The 22,806-nt window shown below is 48.8% G+C and overlaps 3 protein-coding genes across 7 annotated transcripts in view; 1 reads left to right on the plus strand and 2 right to left on the minus strand.

The window, feature by feature from the left end:
• Window positions 1-22,806, plus strand: part of UFD1 (ubiquitin recognition factor in ER associated degradation 1) — a 276,619-nt gene that overhangs the window by 137,044 nt on the left and 116,769 nt on the right. The gene's annotated exons all lie outside the window — the stretch shown is intronic.
• Window positions 6,409-8,822, minus strand: GP1BB (glycoprotein Ib platelet subunit beta). The gene is made up of 2 exons (XM_056504042.1): window positions 8,716-8,822; window positions 6,409-8,033 (listed from the first exon to the last, which is right to left on the minus strand). The coding sequence occupies exon 2, from the start codon at window positions 7,925-7,927 to the stop codon at window positions 7,265-7,267; it is 663 nt and encodes a 220-aa protein (XP_056360017.1). The 5' UTR covers window positions 7,928-8,033; window positions 8,716-8,822; the 3' UTR covers window positions 6,409-7,264.
• Window positions 10,440-22,806, minus strand: part of SEPTIN5 (septin 5) — a 41,840-nt gene continuing 29,473 nt past the window's right edge. For all 4 annotated transcript variants that reach the window (XM_056504022.1, XM_056504020.1, XM_056504018.1 and 1 more), the window contains exons 2-11: window positions 20,560-20,656; window positions 19,974-20,060; window positions 19,304-19,427; window positions 19,070-19,204; window positions 18,264-18,381; window positions 17,854-17,955; window positions 17,255-17,351; window positions 15,908-16,043; window positions 14,271-14,373; window positions 10,440-13,976 (exon numbers count right to left, since the gene is read on the minus strand). In XM_056504022.1, coding sequence (XP_056359997.1) covers window positions 13,920-13,976; window positions 14,271-14,373; window positions 15,908-16,043; window positions 17,255-17,351; window positions 17,854-17,955; window positions 18,264-18,381; window positions 19,070-19,204; window positions 19,304-19,427; window positions 19,974-20,060; window positions 20,560-20,569 — 969 coding nt within the window. In that variant the 5' untranslated portion in view covers window positions 20,570-20,656 and the 3' untranslated portion in view covers window positions 10,440-13,919. The remainder of the gene's footprint in view (window positions 13,977-14,270; window positions 14,374-15,907; window positions 16,044-17,254; window positions 17,352-17,853; window positions 17,956-18,263; window positions 18,382-19,069; window positions 19,205-19,303; window positions 19,428-19,973; window positions 20,061-20,559; window positions 20,657-22,806) is intronic.

Raw genomic sequence — 22,806 nt, forward strand, 5'->3', positions numbered from 1 at the left:
TGTAACTAATGTTACACTACCAAGACATGCATAATCCAGTGCTCTTGGCCCACAGCTGGGTCTCCCTGCATTGGATCTTCTCAGAGAGATTCCTCTTGGCAGCTTGTGTGCACAGCCCAGCACATGCTCCAAAGGCTGAACCCTGGCTTTACTGAAGTCAATGGCACAATAGAGCAGGGCTAGGATTTCACTCCACTGCCTTCAGGTTTCACATGTTTTCAGTGGCTGCATCTCCAAATTATTTTTTTTCCTGCGCATCTGGAACACAAAGTACGGCACTGGATTATTGCAACACAGAGTGACTTACCCATAGCTGACTTCTTTCAGAGTGTGAGCACCATCACAGATTTCTGCACTTACTGATGATCTTCCTTTCAGATATACACACAGGAAAATACATCTCATTATACATTTTCAAATTACAGACAATACAATGCCCTCTCCCCTTCTCTACCTGATGTAAACATATCTCTTTATTCCTCTCAACACAGAAACAGAAATAAATACAGTCTCTTTTTTTTTTCCTCAAATCCAGCAATGGACAGAATACAAAACACTACCTGATGTGTTGTAGGAAACTGTATGGGAATTTGCACACTGAAATTCACACACAGCACTTGAAGAGAGTTCATTTAGGCAGCACAGAAATGACAATGCTGCTTCTTGTGCTCTTTGAAGTCTCAGGAAAAAAAGGAAAAGAAGCAAAGAGATCATTAAAATGTCGTTCTTGATGGATAGTGGCAAGAGGGGATGACAGGAGAGGAAGTAATCAAGAACACCAAGGTCTTGCTTTCAAAGCCTCCTGCACTGGATGATCAAATTAATAAGTTTCATGGGTTTGCTGCAGCTCAGCCATCAGAAGGCCAAACATGGGAAAGCAGCAAGCTGTATTTTATGTACAACTTGGGAAATGCTGACAGCAGTGGGAAGGGTGTGGAAGAGCAGGTACAGACAGAATAGGCAGCAGCTCACAGCAGAGCTGAGGACGAGGCAAGAAGGGCAACAGCAGTTTGGTTGGAAGTGAGCAGCCAGCCCAGGCAGGAGACTTTGGGCTGGACCTGGGGAGAAGTATCTTAAGGCAGAAAAACACATACAACTGCACAGGGAAATTGCCCTCCACTTCTGTAGGTGTTAATGGGGACAAATTCCCTGCAGCACTTGGGGATTTATGGAAATGAAATATAAAGCCCAAGTTCCACTGACTGTCATTTTGTCTCAGTGACCACAGAACAAAGATTTAATGTTTTGCTTCCCTTCTCTCTCCCTGCAGGAATCAAGGAAGCTGACCTAATATGAAGATTCACCTGTGAGAGGTACAAAACAGCCCGGGGAAAAGCCTTCATTTCACCAGCAGGTTCATTCAGAGAGATCATGACACAGCACATAAGGGGGCTATTGTTTCTGGAATAAAATCTCCATTTGAGCTCTCTTCTTTGGCCATGATCAATGGGAGAGAATTAAAGTCTCATCCTGGGAAAAAAAACCAGCTTGCTAACACAGTGTTGAAAGATCAGGTAATGGAGAAGCAGAGCAAGTGTGGGCACCCACAGAATCCTTTGGTGAGCTTGAGAATGCTAAAGGTAAAAGCTCCTGGTGAAAAAAGCTCCCCAAACACAGGCACATCCCTTATCATACCCTATGAGAGACAACCAAGTCAAGGGCTAGGAGTCCTAACTGTTGGAGCTGTTGGTATTTCAGTCCTTTGATCCAGATTTCAGCTCCCCACAGCTTCTCCCAGTGCAGAGGCATTTAAATTCCATGGGTGCTTACACAGCTGCCTGTTCAGCCCCTGCATTTTTTGTCCCACAGATGCACAGAGCAAACCCCAATAATTTTGAACCCTCTGTCCTACATAGCCTTGGGGTATTCTGACAGCATTTACCTCCTGCCCATCCTCCAGGCACCTTCCCATCTCCAACAGGCATGTCAGTGAAAACCCACTGCTGTCACCACTCAGTGATGATGGCAAGGGCTTTTTCTGCCACCTGCCAAAGAATGGATTTCCATCCTCCAAAGCTCATCAGACTAAACAGTCACAGAGAACCAACTCTATTTCCATCATGGCCACAACATCATAATGATCACCTCCTCCCCCTCTCTGTTCCAGTCTGATGTTTTAAAACAACAAGAGGAAAATGAGCTTTTTACCTAGTAGTTACTGGTTCAAGAAGCAGTCTGTGCCCAAGTCTGCTGCTTGGGCAACTAAGTCTGGAGCATCCCTGTCAGCCTCTGGGCATACACATATCACACTTGCCTTCACCCTCTCCCAAGCCCAGATCTCGTGTGTATTTTACTAGTCAAAGCAAACAGGAGATTAAAAGTGATTTGCTGCCCTCTCCTGAGCAAGCCCCAGTGACTGTCAGTACTGCAATGCCTTTGGAGACACTTTCCTTCAGTGAGCACAGCTGCTCCCATGTGAAAGGAATTATGTTGATGTGGCACCAAACAGCTGTGACAGGGCAGGTTAGAAGTGATCATCAGCTGTGACAGAGGAGGACAGCAGAGCAGCTGAACCATTTGGTATCCACAGAGGGCATTCCTGGCATTTTGGTTTTGTAACTCTCAGGTTAATATTCCTCTGTGGAAATACAAAGAGATACCTCTCAGCATATTATTTTCTCAATAGTCGCAAACATTTCAGACTAGAAGCAGACCATGAGATATATAAAGAAACAGAAAAAAAAAATTACTTGTAGATTTCATTTGATGTAATTTGAGGAGGTTTTTTTGGACTAAACCCACTTAAATCTTTTATGTCCTCCAGTAGTGCTCTATCCTGTCCTTCCAGGGAACATGTGACTTTACCTAGACATACAGTATGTACACACACTCTCTTCAGAACAAAATTTAACACTGCAACCTGCTGTTTTCAATACACTGCCCCAAGATAACTAATCTTTTGCAGAAACCTGTTAAATTAGAGTGTGCTCCCCACTGAAGCCCTCCAAAATAAGGCTTATGAACCTGAGGGAGCCTTCATTTTCATATGCAAATATACACAGAAAAAAAGTAAAAGCCCCTTCTAAACTTTTCTAAAATATTTATTTTCCCAAGTACCTTAGAAGACATAAGATGTCCCATGATGGGAAATGAACACTGTTTTCTTGGCACTCTCTCTGGGATGCCCATCATGCTTCAATCCTGAAGGGAAATTAGGGATTTAGAGAAGGCCAGGTAGCCTCATATTCATAACCAAGAAAAATTACTCTTATGTTTGTAAACAGTGCAAGAAATCCCAGATCAGGCTGCCACCAAGGCATCCACCAAAAGTCCTCACTTGGGCACACACACAGCACACAGCTCTGACTGCATGACAGGGATATGCCACACTTCTCCAGCGCTTTCCTCTGTACTATCTCCAAGCACTGCCTAATCTCCAAGTGCTGCATGGGATTGACCTGTCCCAGTGACCCAGCCCTGCAGTGGGCGAGAACAAGTTATTGCCTGTGTGTACAGATGTGATACTTGCATTGCACGCCTGAGGGTGCAGATCTCATGAAAGTGTCAGTAAAAGAACAGGGGCAGGTTCCCAAGGGTCACATGGACCCAGGCAATCTGTAAACAAGGGCCTGCAGCAATCTTGAAGCAAAACAGAACCACTATCACCAATATGGTAGTGGGACTGTGGGATTATGGATTACAATTCCCTAGGCTCCAAAATCAGCTTGCTTTGCTTTCAAGCCTTCTTTTTCTCTGCAAAACATGCAGAAGTCACCATGAAGATAAGTAAAAAACAAGGCATTTGGAAGAAGAAAAAAGCAGTGTGCCTTCCCCAGTGCCATCTACTACTGGTCATATTTGGTCCTTCACTTAGGAAGTGCTGACCTGCTTTTTAGACACCTCAGGTTTGGAGCTCTGCATCATAGAGGCTGCAAACACCTTGGTCTGGTCTCCCAGGCTTCTTTAATCTTCTAACTTTCAGAGAAAAGAGCTGCTTGGAAGCATCTCAACCTTTGGCAAGGCTGTCCAGCAGGCTTGACAGCCCAACCCTGCATGCCATGCATTTGGATTGGCCTTGACACTAGAAAATTATTTGCAAAGCAGCTTAATAGCTTGTGTTTATCATTGCCATATTTCACCACTACTTTCCCAAAGCATGTCAAAGCATCTGAGCATCATTGGACTCCCTTCAGAATGAAAGCCAGCTCTCCTTTCAACAACATCCCAGCAGATCCTCCACTGGGTAGCAGAGCAAGAAAGCATCTATAACATGCAGATTCTGAGCCAGGAGAAGGCAAGATATGCAGGCTCTAGATTTATGGATTAGACATGCTGCCATGGCATACAAATCACTCTGCACTCAGTGCAATTCATCATCACAGTGCCATGGCTGGTCACATTTTTCACAGGTGCAAATAATGCCAAAAAGGCTTTTTAACTTCCTTGAGCTAAGATTTAATGATGCAGAGTCTGGAGCCCTCCTGCCTGCTCAGGGAAGCAAAACCAAAGTCAGCAGTTGTTCTGTCTCTCTGGACACACTGAGCCCTGAAGATTTTCCAGCCTCCCGTGGCAGTGTTAACAGACTAAGCAGGGCTGGGACTGTGCCTGCTCCCAGTCCAGCCTCTCCCAGCAGCTGAACCTGTGCCTGTCAGTACTGCCCACACACACACTGGCAGCATCCTCTAACCCAGGTAAAATTCAGCTAAAAATCTGCAGGCAAATCTAACCCTGTTTCATTCTGTCACACCAGTACACTCTGCAAAGTCTTGGTCAAGCAAAGGATCATCTGCATCTCTTGCATGTATTGGTAAAGGAAAAGGAATTCAGCAAAGGCATAAAATACTAAAATAACAGAATAATTGACCAATAGGTCAACTGACAAGAAGGAAGGGGTGATGGGACAACAGCTGCTTGTGTTACTTCCTTACACTGCTGCACTTTGATTCTGGAGAAAGGACAATGAGGAGGAACAAGTCAGAAAATAGGCTTACTATTCCTGTGGAAATATATTTCCTTAGCGGTAAAAAATAATTAAAAAAATACAACAGTACTTAAAAATCAGATTTGAGAGCACTGGGGGCCTCATGGAGTACCAATCTGAACCTCTTCACAGAGGAGGCTCCTCAGTGGACTCGTGTTCCTCCTTGGAGGTCATGGTGATATTGGAGGGGATACTGGTACAAGAGGTGCATTGGGTAAAGTCCAGCACAGTGCAACCCACAGAAGAAAAAATAAATCTGAGTTGGATCCCCATTTCCTTGGGTGGCCTTACTGCCACATCCAGTCAGGGCAATGCCACCGGGGCTAGTGCTGGTGGGACACGGGGCACAGCAGGAAATGGCAGAAGGAGACCCAAGGCAGAGCCCCATGTCACTCTCCTCAGTCAGGCTGGCCCCGGAACGCACAGCATGAGGAACGCCCTTCTCAGCCACCGGCCCTACCCGCGCGCTGCCGTGAGGGGATCCACAGGCCTCCATCTTCCCGCCTCAGCGCCATCGGCACCGCCGCCCGAGCACCTGGGGCTTTTCACTGCAACACAGGCTGGCTTGGGGCTAGCGCGGCCCCCTGGGCTGAGCTGAGCCGAGGTGCATAGCCTGAGGCAGAGAAGTCTCAGGACTCCCTTCTTCCCCTCAGCCGGCCCCAGAGTGCCCGAACCGGCTTCTTCAGCTCCTTCCCTCGTCACGGCTCCCTCATGGCCTGGGCCAGCGGCCAGCGGCCGCTAGCGGGCGCTCGGGGGCCACGGCACAGCGCCGCCTGGCGGGGCTGTGTCACTGCCCCGGGTCCCGTCACTGCCCCATGTGCCACCACTGTCCCCTGTCATGTGTCCCGTCACTTTCCCTTGTCCCGTGTCCCGTGACTGCCCCGCCTGTCCCGCGTCCCGTCACTGTCCCGTGTCCCAACACTGCCCCCTCCTGTCCCGTGTCCCGTCACTGCCCCCGCCTGTGCCATGTCCCACCACTGTCCCCGCCTCTTCGGTCACTGCCCTCACGTGTCCCGTGTCCTGTCACTGCTCCGTTACTGCCCTCAGCTGCCCTGTGTCCCATCCCCTGCCACCAGCTGTCCGTCTCCACCGCTGCTCGCAGTCCCCGGGCACGGGGCTCTTCTCGTGGCCGAGCTGCATTCGTGTGAGCTGAGTGGGGAATGGACCCCCTGTTGCTGGGTTTGGGGGCTGAAGGGCACAGGTCGCTCACCCCACAGCATGCTGGCCCCACCAATCGCCTGCCTTCTCCATTGCAGCTGCATCACAAAACAAGCAGGCACACAGTGGCTTTAGAAGAAACTCCCTGTTTCCCCTGGCCCATGGTAGGAGCCAGCAGCTGCCAAAGGTTAACTCTAGGGTGCACTCCAGTAATTTCTCCACCTGCTCTTAGGATTTGCTTTGCTTGGTACGAAGTCTGAGGGTGAGGAACTCCAGGGAGCACAATAGCATGCAAGATACCCGGTGCAGAATGGAAAAATAAGCCATTTATATCATCATGCATAATTTTATTTCAATTTTGCTTCATTTCAAAAATAACTAACGCCATAAACAGCAGTAGGGACATCTGGGGGGTTTGCAGTTTGAGTCTCTCAAATCCAGATCTCTCGTGCCAGGTGCCATACAGGCACAGTCAAACAATTCTTGTCTTCAGGATGAATTTCTCATAAAGATTCTCACTTAAGCAATCTCACTTGCTTAAGTCAGTATTAAAACTAAAGTGGATTAAAAGGAATGCAGATAAGGTAAAATGAGTGGGCTTCTAGATATGCCCTCCCTCCCCCAGAAGAACATTAGAAAAGATGCATCAAGCAAAAAGATATTTCCTTTCCCTTTTCACTTGGGAAACCAAGGCAGAAGACTAAATCCATAGTCTAAAGCTCTTAATGCTGTCTGTGGTAGCAGAAAAAAACTGTATTTCTCCGTTGTCCTAGCTCAGTACTCAAACAATTCGCTGCCCACCTCTGCCCTCACCTGACCTAGCACAACCAGAAGCATCCTGAGATACTGTAGGAGGGATGGAATAGTGTAGGAGGGGAGGGATTGAGCACTGGAGCCCCTGTGAGCTTATGAGCTGTTTGAGTTAGTTCTGATCGCTGTAGCTTATGACTTCCTTATTCTGCCAAACCACTTGCAGCTCAGACAAGCAGTCAAGATCATGCTAAAGAATTTAAAGCATCGAAAAAACACAAGATTGATTCTTTAGGAACACAGATCAGTTCAAGTCCTGCTTCAGACTGCAGTCAGGATTAGATGCTGTACTGAATTGTCCCCTCTGGGAATCACAAATTACAGGACTTTGGGACACCATGCCCCAGAGGGAGGAGGGTCTTCTGCCTTGTGATGTTAATCATTGTTGGAGGGGTTTATTGAAGAAGATACCCAAGGGTCTACCTGCTGGTCTAGTTCTCGGGTGGTGCTCCGGGCTTCAGTGGTCATTCTCCGAAATTTCTGCAGGTAGACAATGATGAAGATAACCAAGATACCCTGGAGGAAAAGAAGGATGAAGAGAGAGATCTGAGAGAGGAGAGCCAGGCTGCAGTACCACTGCTGGCATGTGGAGACGATCTCGTCTTCTGTCAGGTAGGCGATGATCCGGCCCTGCAGGTGCTCCGGGGAGCTGCATCTCACATCCCTGTACAGGCTCCGGTTCTGCTGCCACTGGAGCCAGGAGCGCAAGTAGAGGATGTCACACGTGCATTCCCAAGGGTTGCCCTGCAGGTAGACTGCCCGGAGGCTCCTCAGGTTATCAAAGAGCCCACTGGGAATAGAGGTGAGCCTGTTGGAACCGAGGTGGATGATCTCAGCTGAAGGACGGAAAGCAGTGGGCAGGTTTTCTACAGTCAGGTTTTTCAATGAGCAGTCAGTAATGTTGGTGGTGCACTTGCATGGCACAGGGCATATGGGTGTCACGAGCGGTAGGAAGCCAAGGAGGGACAAGAGAATTCCACTGTTCATTTTCACCTGCAAACACTTCCTTGGTGAGATTGGATGGAGACCAGACACCATGTACTCTAGGACTGACACCACAGCCAAAGTCTTTTGTTGTTTTGTTCTGAGGATGAGTTTCTAAAGTTGGGTAAATTTGGTGTTCTCCATTGGAGACATGAGAGCTCTGAAAAGAACAGAGTTAAAAGAGAGCAAATTTTTGATCTCTCACTACAGGAAAAGGAATTTTCATGGTCTTCCAACCCTGGATTTGAAGGAGGAATATGAATACATGGCTACTGGAAGGCTTAGCTGCAGCCATCAAATGCACTTTCACTAGTCCTCAGAAGTGTATTAGAGCTGCTTGTGATTTTCAGCATTACTGGAGATGCATTACCAGGGTAGCCAAGAAAATTTCTGTCAAGGAATAAAAAACTAGAATATAAAATTTCTCATGCCTTATCATAACTCTGGATTACATCTGTAAGCAAAGCTTCATTCATGCAAACTGCAAGAGGAGATTCAGAAATAAATTTACTGTTACCACGAGTAAAGAACAGCCTTTCCAGCTTTGAAAAGAAGTGATAAACAGACTGGCTGCAGAGAGGGTGCTGACCACTGAGGATGGAGGCCAGTGGAGTTTTTCATGCTAGACACTACTCCAGCAGGTGAATAATCACCTGTGCTGGGAGACATGGGTTTTTTTAATGTTACAGTCTCATGCCACTGCTGAACGGGAGCTGCTATAACTTCTTCCAGAGAACTATACATACCTGGGACAAAGTAGCATTTTTCTGAGCTTGACAAATTGTAATTGTCAATCAATTTAAAATAAAAAAGAAGAGTAGAAAGTAGCATTGTTGACTTACCAGAACAGTTCAATCCTTGCTTTCTTGCTGGCTTTACAACACAAGAGAAAGGTCTCCAGGCAGTCCAGCCAGTGCAAGAGTGTGTGCATAGCTGTGTTCCCGGATAATCCCCTTGCAGCTGGCTGGCAAGATAAGGGTCAGGCTCATCCCAGGGACACCTCCCACATGAGGCCTTCCTGCAAGTCTGCTGCATGTATCGGAAGCTGAGGCTTCATTGAGCAAGTCTTCCAAGAAATGGGAGCTGACACTGCTCACAAGAATATATTTGCTGGGAGAGATGCTGCCAGTTCTGGTAACTGTGATTCTGGGCACAGAGGCTCAGCCCAACAGAAATGTTACAAAGTCTCAATGGCATAGCGACTCAAAATGGGCTTCCGACTGGAAGGTGATATTACTGGTTGGTACCATACTCCCTGAGCACTGAGACCTTTGGTTTCCCATCTCATCAGGAAAACTTGGCAGAGAGGTGACACCTAACACTTCCTGGGTGCTGACCCAGGTTTCCCTTGAAGCAGTGACGCAAATCTACCACTTATTAGCGAAAGATCTCCTGACAGACATGGTCTTCCAGTCCATCCATCCTTCCAGAGAAAGATTCTTCAGACATTTGCATCCTCTCATGATAGTTATGGGGGTAAAATATAACTCTTGGCATCTCACTGTCTACATCAAAATAAAACTATAGTTGGATAAATAGCTGGATTCACAGGAAGTCCAACAGACTGGGAAAGACAGTGCTCTGAGGATCTGCTCTTCAGGCAGCCAAGTGAGCCCACAGCCCTTGACAGGTGCAGTTACGGAGAAAGACTGACCACATGCTTTATTCAGAAGCTGCATTACACAAACGCTTCAACAGGTAAGTCCAGGGGTCAAAACTACATTCACGATTTCCCACAGCCATCACATCTTCACAGACATTTCTCTGCCATCAGCCTGACCAGGCATACACTACACTCCTTAGCCTAAGGCCACCAGAATCACGTTGTAAAACTTGCTCCATTGAACTCAGCTCTGTTGTATTGTACTGTGGCCATCCTAGAGAACAGAAATGATGAATGCCCTGGATATGCTCATGTTAAGAGAATTGAGGGTACAAAAATGGCAGAATGTGGCCCTAACCAAGAGAAAATCTTTATGCTCTAATGAAAACAATTGAAATTTAAATTTCTACAAAATTGGAGCAGATAATTCCAGTTGCTTCATTGTGGTGGCCAGGCAGAGTGGGAAAGAGATCTTAGGATAACAAACTAACCCAGTTTTTCCTGCAGGGCCTGCTTTCCACCTGGGAGCAGCTCGATTAATGCAGGGTAAGTTTGTTCAGCAAATTTACCTCATCTTATGTGTTTGGTGCTATGTTTATTTACAGGCAGGTGTTCAGGCCAGGTGCAGCATGGAGCTGATCCATGGAGCCAAACCCATTATGGCTCTGCATGCAGCACAGACCTGGCAAAGCTCTCCTGGCTACTTACAAACTGCATTTCCTGGGACTGGATCTTGCTCAGCTGACCATTGATGATTTAGACACCACTCTTAGGGAAAGCTTGAATATAGAAGAACCTTCAAGATCATCTTGCTAGCTTCTGGTATAGACAGGCCTGAAATCCCATGCAGGAAGCCTGCCTGAAACCTGCTCTGACTAAATTAGATAAAAGGAGGAACAGGGTTAGTTTTACTCTCTCCTGCCCATAATCTATCACCAATGCTGAAAATTAAACAGAAAGAGGTTGGATTTTTGAACGTATTTATTTCACTGATCAATTCAGGTAGTAAACATTAATAATAATAACAATAATCATTTAATAAAATGGATATGTTTAAAAGGTTTCATTTTCTTTGTTCACAATGACAAAATGTTCAAACGGAAGTTTACAAAAAAATATAATTATAACCCAACAGATGGACAGGAAACACAGAGCCTAGGAATGGAGCAGGACGTGAGGAAGATGCATGGCAGGAGCAAGCCAGCATTAAAGCACAGCAGAGTTTGTGAGGAAGAGGAGGGAATGCCATTGCAGAGTACAAGGAGTGGGAGCCCCTCCTTTGAGGGGAGGCATGCAAGGAGACAGCAAGGACTGCACAGGCAGGACCAGCACAGCAGGGCACACAAGGAGTTCATGCCACGGATCCATCCTGTCAGGCATGAGGGCCAAGATGTACCAACAGCCCCAGCTGCAGTCTGGGATAGCTGTGGAGTGGAACAGCAGCCCTGCAACCACTCACTCAGCAGGCAATGCTTGGCAGATGCATGGGAATGTGCCAGGGGGTGCAGGAATTGTGTGTGAGGCTGTGGAGGGTAGTATGAGGGGAGGTGGTAAATTACTTTCCTATCCACACTTCTCACTGCCAGAGCCACATGGCCAAGCTCCTTGTGTTCAGGAGTCTTTCTCCACTTACTGTGAAAATTGATGTCACAGTACAACACACTCCTTGAATAAACAGATTCCACTTTCCAGACCAGAATCTGAATCCCTGATGTCTCCCAAAAATCAGTGTCGAATCCCTTTCCAAGCAGTCCCTAAATTCTGGCTCTCGGGGCAGGGAACCTCCTACACAGAGACATGATTTCAGTGGTACCACCGCCCCTCTGTAGAAGCCATCTCTGGTGCCTCACTCGTTTCCTTCTAAACGCAACTTGAACCATCTTTGCCAGCTGGTAGTCAAAGGCTTCAGCTCTCTGTAAAGTACAAGCTTGTGACCCTTGACTTGATGTAGGAGGCACATGCACTGAGCTGATGGAGACTTCCCTATGTGGAGGGATGGGCAGATCCAACCCTGTCTGCCTGTGACCAGAGTACCCTGTGCTTTCACCAGCACATGGCACCTCTGTGCACAGCCCAGCATGAAAGGTGTCAGCTGCTCTATGTCCATGCTAAAAAAAGGTCTCCTTTATCTTCTAGGAATGAATCTGTTTGAAAGAGGAAAATCTCCAGGTGGACAGGGCTCATTTGCAACAGAACATCCTCCTCACCAAGATTAGTGTAAGCAAAGAAAGGACAGGTACTTCAAGATGTTTCCTTTTATGCTAGCACAAAGCCAAGAACTTGGCTGTCCATCTTTTTGGAAAACCTGGAGGAAGCTCCTGTTTCAGGCTATTCCACTGCTCAAATAAGCACATCATGCAAAGAAAGGTTATACTTCCTCTCAGGTGCCTTGGTCCTTCATGTTACTGAAGTTGAGCTGAATCCTTCTGCTCTCCTAGGATGGCACTGTCACTTATGAGCCCAAAATAGGGGAGCATGAAAAAAAAAGCCCTGAACATTGTTGAACACTGTTCTTGCCCAGCTTGCACAGTTCTGCCAAAGGGCTTCCATCCTTATTATGTCCTTCCACATAGTGCCAGGGTCTCTCCCCTGCCCCTACAGCCCATGCTCTGGCTAAGCAGAGGCTCTGTACAGTGAATAACTGGAACCAGCCAACCTACTCACCACCTGGACAAACCCTGACCAGGACTCTAAAGCCCCAGGGAGGAATCAGACAAATGCAGTGCCTAGTAACAGAACCTAGAGCCTGGCTATTCTTGGCCAACACTGTGCTTCCTACCCAGGGAGATCTACTGGGGAGAGACAGAGATGGAGGATCAGATACAAAAGGGGAAAGGGGACAGAGGAGTCATCCAAGGAGCAGAAGGGCCCAGCCCATGGCTGCACTCTCTGGAGTCAGAGGGAAGGGCCAAGTGTCTCTCCCTGCAAGAGCCCTAACTCCTGTGAGCATGGCAGTGTTGCTGGTGGGCCTTGCCCTATCAGGCACATCACACTCCAGGGCTCTGCTCTGGCTGGACTCAAGTTAAAAATACTGCAGGAAGCAAAAACAGGACAGGAGCTGCTGCCCAAAGAGTGCTTTTATCTCTGCCCAGCAGACCCATCAGCCTTCCCAGCACTAGGGCAGGAAAAGCCAAGGAATAAGGAGGGGGGAGAAGGGCAGGGGAGCAGGAGCCAAGCCTGCTGGGCTGTGCTCAGCCCCACTCAATGACAGTCCTGCACCTGCCAGGCTGATCCAACACCTGCCCACACAAACTGCCTGCAGAGCTCAGATACAAGCCTACAAAAACTTCCCCTTCCCTCAGGAGAAGCTTGGAGACAACAATGTGCTCATGGGACTGCAAAGCCTGGGGGTAGGGGACAGGTCTGTATTTGGGGCTGGATTTCAACCCTAGGGTTTATACCCCCTCCAAAGCAGTCTTGGCCGAGTGCTCTGAATGCCACAGTGCTTTTCAGAGCAGACACTGAAGACACACTGCAGCTGATGACCAGAACTAAATAATGCAACACCCTCACCCAGCTACTGCAGGGCCTTGGGGCTCCTCTACCAATGCCTCCAGCCTGCTGTGAGAGGAAACCATGGCAAGGAAGGTGCTCACTCCCATCACCTCCTTGCAGGCAACAGCCAACAACTCAACCTCTCTGCTAGAAAGATGTAACTGAGAACAGTTTTCTTCTAACCAGCCTTTGAGGCACTCAGTCTCTTGCTATTCAGTGCAAACATCCTGGAGTTTTCTTGATAGGAAGAACAAAACCAACCAACTAAACAAAAAACCCATAAAAACCTGGACAGGATACCAGGCTCCAGGCTCATCAGGACTCCTGAGCAGGTCAGTGCACAGAGAAACTCCTAGCCCCAGTTCCCTGGGCCAGTACTGTACCCAGGCTGAGAAGCCCAAGCAGCACAGGTGAAACTCACAGGAGGATATGGCTCCTTTAAAATGCTTGTGCTGGCCCCAGACAAGGGGAACAGGGACAGGGGCACAGCACCTCAGTTGGGAGTAAACACTTACGTGCATTGACACAGACACTCTTAGTTTGTACACCAGAGAAACTTTAAATACCAGAGGACTTTAAATACCAGAGCATTCCTAAACAAGAGATTAGTACATAGGAAAGGGGGATCTTTTTCTTTTCTTATTTTTTTAGGATGCCTTAGAGATGTCCCAGGCTAGTTTCTTTAAAAAAAAAAAGGAAAAAAAAAAAGAAATTAAAGAATAATTATTAAAAAAGAAATACACATCAGTAAACTGTTAAATGAACAGCCTTCTCCACAATCCAGCTGGTTTGAAAAGCCAGCACTGCTGCTAATAAATTAGAGGGTGCGGGTGCAGCTCTTGCCCACAAGTCTCTATACAACAGGAAACCTTTTCTAAACGTTCACAGCTCTTGCCAGGTCTCAGATGGTCGCTGGGGGATCCCCTCTGCGCTCCGGGTACCTGCTTCTCACTGATCCTGCATCTGCTGCTGCATCTTCTGCAGCATCTCTTGCATCCGCCGCAACTGCAGGAGACAGAAGAGAGAGTCAGAAAGGGACCAGTGCATCCACACTGTGGCAGCCCCTTGGAGCTGACAAGGGGATCCCTCAGGAGTATTAACTCCTGCCTGAGCACAGAAGCACCTGTGTCTGGGGTGGAATGGAGCTATGTTTCCCTGATAGAAGAAGCCACAGCTTTCACACCTGTCCTCCACCCAAGGAGCCCAGAGGGGGACACAGGAGTGGGAAGCCTCAGGACCACCAAACTCCTGGGATTCCAGTTCCAACACCCAGGAGGCACAGGCAGAAATGGTACTCACCTCCTCATCCTTCATTTTAATCAGCTTCTCTGTCTCAGTGTCTGGTGTTGGGAGAGGCAGGATAGGAATGGGGCTTTCTATCCTGTTGTCCTGAGTCAGCTTGCTAGAGAGATGGAGAGAGGGGGGGGAAGAGCAGTCACTCATGGTTCAGGATGGCTGGCTTTGGTGTCACCACAGAACGACTGTCACTCCCCATGGCAGAACCACCAGCAATGCAGCATCACACACCCAACCAAGCGAAGGGACCATAGGGCAATCCAGTCCAGAGCTGTGGCACGCACTTGGATGGAGAATGAGACCTCCTGTTCAGGAGCTGGGAGGAATGAGACAGGCACAGCATAGCAGCATTGCTCTGAGGGCTGGGGTGCCCATGAAAGAAAGGAGGTGATTTTCTTTCAAAAGACAGGAGCTCTCAGTACATGAGGAGGTAATGATAGTAGCCAAAGAAGTCTGGGCTGAAATTGAAACTTCAAGATGCCACTTGCACATGTTCACCACTTGGAGTCACCATTGGGTCATTATTGAGACAATTCCAGCCTTGGAGCTTAAGCTCTCCTACCAAAAACAACTCTCTAGAAATGGCCCTGTGCTGGTTTTATGAAACTTGTTCATTGGCAAGGAACTAATTATGGCGTGAGAAACAGCACCAAACTGAAGCTTTCACTAAGCATAGCAACCATGTTTTCACTGTGCTCTTCTTTTAATAGAATACAGCCTACCTAAATAGCAGCTGTGACAGAGCTCACCCATCTCTAGCATTTAACATAGTTATTTTGGGACTCCATATATTTGCTGCTGAAAAAAACAGGCTTGTTGGCTATGCAAAAGTACTGGGATACACTGTGTGTCAGGAGAATGTGCCAACCTGCACGTCAGCACACGTGCAGGATGGTTCCTTGCTGAAGCACAGCCATTCTGCTCTGCAACGTGGCAGCACAGAGCTGCCCAGCCAGGGCTGGCAGGAAGTGGAGGGGATGGTTCACAACAGATGAGCCAAGACCTACTTAAATCCAAATTTTTTCACCAGCATTTCAGTCATGGAAGTGAGAAGTAAAAATAGAGGTCTCAAACAAGAAGCCTGTGAGTGTTCTCTCTTCTGTCTTCCGATCATTCTGACTAAAACCACAGAGCATCAAATACAAAGGGAAGGCAATGCAGAGAAATCTTTGGAGATGTGTTGTCTTACTAATTGTCTGGGCCCTGTTGTCTGAGAAACAGCAGCATCCCAAGGGCCTTGCTATTATTTAGACATAACTGCAGACCACAGAATGCATTCCTGTTCAGCAATGCACACAGCTATCGCTCACCAGAGAGATGGTTTATCCCATTTTATTAGGCTGGATGTATTTCATCCACTGCTAGAAACACCTCCTCAAAAGAATCTCCAGGCCTATTTCTCTATATTTGCATGGGGAATCCTCAGATAGGAATGTGGATTCTCAGAAGCATTCCCGCCTTGGGTTCAGGCTCTGGGAAACATGCTTGGATTTGCTATTTTAGCTCCCAGTGCCATTCCTGAAGGCTGCAGCCCGGCAAGTCTCCAGCAGATCCACAGCCTCCTGACCAATGAGCTGTTGTGAGAGCAACCCCAGCCCACAGAGGGTGACAGACCCCTCCCACCAGAGGTGGGAACCCACCTGGTCATTTGCTGGATGCACTGAGCTCGATAGTTCTCATAGTGGACATCACAAGTGACATCCTTCAGGTCGTGCATGTGTGTCCGGATCAGCATGTTCCGCAGCTTCACGAAGTCACAGTGGGCCTGGTTTTCCACTGTGGAAGCAACAGCAGGAGAGTGCTTGGATATCACACCTCACCAGGCCTCTCCAGGGAGCCCCCTCTCAGCTCCTGGACACCCAGACTGGACTAAAACCCCACCCCAGGGCTCCTTCCTCATCGTCCCCCACCACTGCCCTGGCACAGGTCTCAGTGATGCTCTGCACTTCTCAACACTGAGGCCAGGCTGCTGAAGGCACTGTGCTCCTCGGACTTTTTCTGTGTAAAAGGATTAATTAAGCACATACAGCAGAGCCCTGAGACAGGATCCCATGTACATGGAATGTCACTGTTATAACCACAGTAAGCACAGCTGGTCCTGGAGGTAAATTGCTTGTCTCATCAGAATTTAGGACTTATCAAAGGCCCCTGTGGACAAAATCAGTCCCTGAGGGGCAAAGCCAAGAGCAGGCAATGAAGAGCTGAAAGAGCTGCTGTTGCCATGGGGAGCCTGGCTCCAGACAGCACTATGGGAAGCACTGTGCTGCTGTGATGATCTCCATTTGCATCTCTGCAGGGCTGGGGAAAACCAGCTGTATCAGGCACAGGGGTTCACAAAATTGATCCTACTGCCAAATGCCCCTCTGGAGCCATTGAGGGAGCCAAGCCAACAGCTGGGCAGCCCAAGCAGCCAGCACCAGCCCATGAGTGCAAACACAAGCTTTTGAGATCTAAAGCTGCAAGGTCTTAAAGCAACAAACCAGCAAGGGCAAATCAGCAACAGCAGCAAAAGCTGCTGGGTAATTCTGCCTAAGGGCATTATGAAATTTCTCCCTTTAGAAAGAAAGTTGGAGACAAACACTGTGCATCAGCACAGCCTCCAGCCCAGTAATTCCAGCACTTACAGGAGCAGTAGCAGAGGAGGGAGTGCAGAAGAGTTTATGCTTGTTTGGCTGAAGGCAACAGTTTCTTCCCAGAAAAATAAATAGGCAATGCCCAGCCTCCCCTGCATAATAAGAAGTCATGTCCTAGTGCACATTAAAGCTTAAGCATTCATCCATTTACACTGCACCTCTCTTCCTCAGTCTGCAGTAGAAATGTTGTTGATATATTCCAGTCCCAGTGCCTCTGTCTCTACCCTACCTTGTCCCCTGCCATGTGCCAAAGGTGGCACAGACAGTCCCAGCTCTCCCCTGCCATCCCTGTTGGAAATGCCTGTATGTTCTTGGCCCTCCTCCCAGTGCCCCCAGCCCAGGCTCCATGCTTACCTTCCACAATGCCCCAGGGGTAGAGCCGCCCACGGACCCGCTGGCCTTTGGCCTCCACCACAGTGTTGCTGCCAATGACAGCGAAGGGAGCACTCTCCTGGAACAAGAGGCACCGCTGAGCCCAGCTCAGCCCCGGGCTGCCATGGATCCCCTCTCCGGGGGTTGAGCTCAGGCTCAGCAGAACAGCAGGAGGAAGGTGCTGGTAGGAAAGGGACATCCACATGTGCCATAGAGCAGGGCACCACAACCCAGTCGCAGAGAAAAGCCTAAAGCACTGGGATCTACAGGCAGCCTAATTCCCAGCCTGACCTCAGCTGTCCTGAGGGAAGCTGTGTTTGTGCAGGTGCCTGCATCCCTTCATTAAGGGGAAGCTCTACAAGGAAGCCAGAGCAAAGAGGCTGGGACACCAAGCAAGTGGGACACTGTACACCAAGAGTAGGAATATACAGGCTGTATTCCTCTCTGCTCAGAAGGGAGTCAAAGTTCCCTAGGTAGCAGTAGCACAGGCCTTCAGCACAAGCAGGGCAGCTCTGGCTCCTTCTGGACTGACCCACATACCCACGAGCCTGATTCCCCAGACTGCTGAGCAGATTCGTTACCTTCAACTCTCTGTCCTGCTGCTTGAACTCCTCATCTTCATCAGAATCACACTCAGGAAACTGGTACACTTTAATGCCAAATTTGTCAATCTCTTCCCGGATCTGTGTATGTGCAAGAGAAAACCAAAAGGATGTAAAACTGAATAATACAGAAATGCTGGGTTTATTCTGTTTGTGCTTCCATGGTTTGCTATAGCTTACAGACGGCAAAAGGATTTGATGTTCCTTCTACAGTCAGCCTCTCTGCTGACTTGTCACAGCAGAGCACAGCTGCAGCAGTGTGTGCAGATATTGTGTGTGTGCGTGTATATATACACACACATAAATACACGCATGTCTATCTCCCCATCCTCCTCAGCTCATCCCTGCCACTACTTCAGGTATAACTGTGTACAGAAAGAGCATCTCACCCTCTCTTTTAGCTTCCGGATCTCAGAGGGGATCAGGCAGTCGGCTTTGGCAATCAGGGGCACAATGTTGACCTTCTCATGCAGAGCCTTCATGAACTCAACATCCACAGGCCTCAGCCTGCAGCAAGGATGAGGTACACTGTTAGCAAAGACACACTGGGCAGCTCCCCCTCCAGCCTCTCTCACCCACCAGGCACAAAGGGAAAAGGACAGCACTGTCACAAGAGCCTGCAGCAGCACTGGGACAGCCCTCAGCTAGGGCTGTACCTTCAGGAGAGCTGTCTCCAGTTTCAGCTGCTGAGTGTCTCATACAGACACTGGCTGGGTATTTGCTCCCTTGCAGGCCAAATACTGTTCAGGCCACAGCCTGGGGTCTCCCTCCAGTTGTCCTGTACCACAGGCAGCCAACACAGCCCCTTCTGCTGCTCCAGTTTAGGCTGACACAGGAGGCAGCAAGGGGCAGGGACTGAAGGCAGCTTAAAACTCCCTTTCCTACACATCAGTCCAGCTTAGCTAGACAGGAACACACAGGCCTGCATGGCATTATTTCTCCTGATTTTCAAATCAGGCTGTAAGGCCAGAGGGAGATCTGCTCTGCTTGTTCACAGGCAGTCTGTCCTGCCAGTGAGGGGAAGGGAGTACTGTGATGCTTAGGAGGGAGAACAGCCAAACAGCTCCTCTCCAGTGCCAACAGCCCTGGCAGTGTACAAGCTGCTGCAGGGCAATCCTGGGGCACAAGGGTCTTCCCTCTGAGTCACCCCCCAGGACTGAGTCACCCCCCTCAGGCCTGGAGTGTGGGCTCTCACCCATGCCCAAAGGGAGAGATGAAGTAGAGGCAGCAATGCACTCGGTTGTCCTGGATGTTCTTCCGGTTCAGGCCACTCTCATCACGGAAATACTGCTCAAACTGCTGGTCAATGTAGTCGGTGATGGGCTTCCAGCTGGGAAGGGCAAGTCAATCAAAATCATCAGTAGTGTCTCCTGTCTCCTAATGACTGTGAGGTCAAGGACAAAAAGGAAGGCAGCAGTGCCCTGCTCACCACTCAGTGTTGTTAACAGCATCTCCAAAGCCTGGTGTGTCCACTATAGTCAGCTTCAGTTTGACACCTTTCTCTTCAATGTCCACTGTGTGCTTGATGATCTCCACTGTCTGGTTGATCCTCTCTGAACAGGAGCACATGAGTTAAAGCCAGGCAGTAATGCTGGGGATCCCCACTGCATCCATGACAAGCCTGCTCCGTCTTATCACTGAACAGAGGGAGTAACACAGGTTTCAAAAACCCCAGATCATACTCTAAGGAGTCTCAAGGGGTTAGTACTGAAGGAGGCCAGCAGCAGGCAAACAGACTCCAAGAAGATACACAAAACTCTGAAGTGCCTGTAGCCCAGCTGTTCTGTACATTTTGTCCAGTCACTGGGGAAGGGAAATCCTGACCATAACCCAGCACCCAAGAACAAAAGACAAATCTCAATATCTCATCCCAAAAGGCTACTGCTGCTTCTGCAGCCTCATTTTCCCTTCAAAGGACAGAAGAGCCCTACAGCTAAACTCTTTTTGCTCAATTCCAGTGCCTTAGCAGACACAAATGAAAGCAGAACCACAAACAAGAGGGCTGGGATCCAGCCAAACTTGTAGCTGCTGCTGAAGCAAGGAAGCAAACTGCTAGTCCTTAGGACAGTCCCATTCTCCCTGCTTTGCCCCCAACTTACCCTCTGCATTGAGGAGTTTTCTGTCTTTGTAGAGGTCTGTCAGGAACAGGCTATTCACCAGCGTGGATTTGCCCAGACCCGACTCTCCTAATTGACAGAGTGCAAAGAGGAGGAGGAAAAAGCAAGCAACATGATCCACTAATTGACTTACAGATGAAACTTTGAACAAGGCTTTGAATCCTGCACCAGAGGAAGCAAGAAAGGCAAGCTGTCAGAAGCTGTTTATTGGCACTACATTTTTCCACCAGTGGAAAGACTTCTGCTGCAAGATGTTTCAATCCTTATACAAATGTGATCTCCCTCTCCTTCCTTTCCCCTGGTCCCTGTTCAGCCCTGCCTTCACCACCCAGAGCAGTGACTGTTGGAGGAAAAGCTTTCTCGAGTGGGTTATGAGGGGTCAGGAGGGGCCCATTCCTCCTGGGGGAACTGCCACAGGCTGGGGAGCAGAGCAAGGCCTGAGACAAGGACCAGAACAGAGTGAGGGGAGGATCCAGGCACTGTGGGTGCCCCTAAGGGAAGTGAGGGGAGCTGGTTCCCCACATACCCACCATGTGGCCCAGCCACCTCCATCCACGGGCAGTCTCACCTGCAACCATCAGGGTGAAGTCGAAACCCTTCTTCACGGATTTCCGGTGCACCTGGTTCGGCAGAGTGGCAAAGCCCACGTACTGCTTCTCATGGTCCTGCGGGCCAGAGGTGAATGGCAGCAGGTCAGAGTGTGCCACCCCTTTTGCTTGAGCCTCCTACAGCGACACCCCAGGGAGAGGGACTCATAAAGCCCCTGGGGCAAAGCCAAGGGCTGGAGGAGAGGCCGGTCTCTGCTCAGACAGCAGTGCAGGGCAAGGCACGCACCTCCTCTGGGCTTAGGGACTTGACTCTTCCCACAGGTGGGCACAAAGAGACATGTCCCAGCCACAGTCCTGCTTGGCTACTCCCTCAGCAGCTTCCCAGCACAGAGAGCACAAGGGAAGAGGCGCATCCCACCATTCCCACCAGAGAGCACATCCAGGGCTGTTGCTGACAGACAGCCTTCCTAACTCGTCTCCATTTGCACAGTCACCAAATGCCACCTCTCCCCAGGTCATTTCCACATCCTTCTCACCAGAGGCACCTGTGCTACATGATGGAGAGCTCTGTAATTACCACTCTGGGACTTGCACTGTCCTGAGCCATATCTAGAGGAAGGTACAGTGGCTCAGCTTCTGCTTGACCTGAGAGGGGATTATTTCTTGCTGTGTCACAGCCACTCCTGGCTGAATAAGAGGAAATCCTGAGTAATCTCTTGTGTTATTTCTGAAGAGCCAAAGTTCAAGGAGCATGGGAAGTGGAAGGATGTGGAAATATTGATAACAGAACTAAGATTATTTTGGTGAGGATATTACATTTAGTATCACTGGAGTGTTACCTACCATCCAATCACCCCTCGGACACAGTCCCTTGTCACTGAGTGCTCTCTCATAGCACAAAATCCACAGGCACCCCATAAGCATGACACATGCTCTCTACAAGCACACTACGCCATTCACAAATGCCTGAGCTAGAGACATGATAGACTCTGCATTTCAACATCACTGGATATAACCATACTACTTGGATTCACATCGCAGACACATCCACGGAGCCAGGAGTTCCTCAAAATTGGCCCTAGCTCCTATCCCATGGACACCTGCAAGCACATGACTGTCCTTACCCATTCTCCAGGCACAGCAGGGAACACCTCCATTCATAAGTTTAACTATCTCCATTTCTGGACCACACACTCAAAGAAATACAAAATATGATCCAGAGTGCCGAGCTTTGGGCAATGCTTACTTGTACCTGTTTCCACACTGCAGGTGGGCAACAGCTCTCTACAGCTGCATGTCCACCTGTGTGAGAATCTCTGGGCATCCTCAGTCTGACAGACTGCAAAGTTCCACTGGGGACACTGAGCAGGGAAGACAGAGAGTCTCCTCCTGCCAATTTATGGCTGCTCTGGAGCTGCCCACTGAGATGGAACAGATGTGGCTGATGGCCATCATGGCCCAAGGAGTCTGTCCTTTAGCACTGTCACCACCTTCCAGCAACTGATGTTTGGCTTGGGTCTGAAACTTGGTCATTTTAGCCCTCAGTGATTGTGGGGTCTGATCTCCCTCACCTCCCATAGCTGAAGCAATGCTGTTTCACCACTCCACAGTTCAGAAAGGCAAGAAGGGACAGAGAAAATGAAATTAGAGAAAAGGGGAGAATTAGAGAGTGCCCAAAGTGCTCCCCTGGCAGCTGTAATGCTCTAAATGCTCTAAATGACCTAAAAGGCAGTGACATCCTGAGCAGCAGTGCAGCGAGCAGAACAGACCCCCGGGTGATGAGTGATGGCAGCTCTGACAAGCTGCATGCAGCAAAGCAATGCCTGCCTAGGGGACACCACAAACTGCCACCCAAAGGCTCAGTAAAGGGCAAATGAGGTGCTCAAAGCGAAGTGAGAAACGTGATAATGGCAAGGTCATTTGCCAAGAACAAGGAAGAAAAGACTGCTTCCAGACTCTGTCTCTCAGGACCAGAGCTGTCTGGCAGCTGCTTCACTTCCTGGTAAAACACATCTACAAGCACAGCCAAAGTGGACACAGAACAGCCAACACCTCACAGTAAAAGGTCCAGTGTTTCCCAGCACAAATATACAACATACTTCCCTTTTGTGCTTCTCCTGCCCTGATCTTTACCAGACTTTGGAAAGACAATGATCACTCGCTCACTCCAGTGACTTGACACGTGAAGTATTACCAGTAATGTGCTAATGAAACCATGGCTGAGGTTTGGGGTGTTTCTCTTGTTTTGTTTGGTTTTTAACCTAGAT

This window comes from Oenanthe melanoleuca, chromosome 15 (assembly GCF_029582105.1).
Source record: "Oenanthe melanoleuca isolate GR-GAL-2019-014 chromosome 15, OMel1.0, whole genome shotgun sequence".
Classification (NCBI taxonomy): domain Eukaryota; kingdom Metazoa; phylum Chordata; class Aves; order Passeriformes; family Muscicapidae; genus Oenanthe; species Oenanthe melanoleuca.

Coding starts and splice junctions, on each gene's coding strand:
- GP1BB (XM_056504042.1), bottom strand. CDS start 7,927: ATGGTGTCTGGTCTCCATCCAATCTCACCAAGGAAGTGTTTGCAGGTG.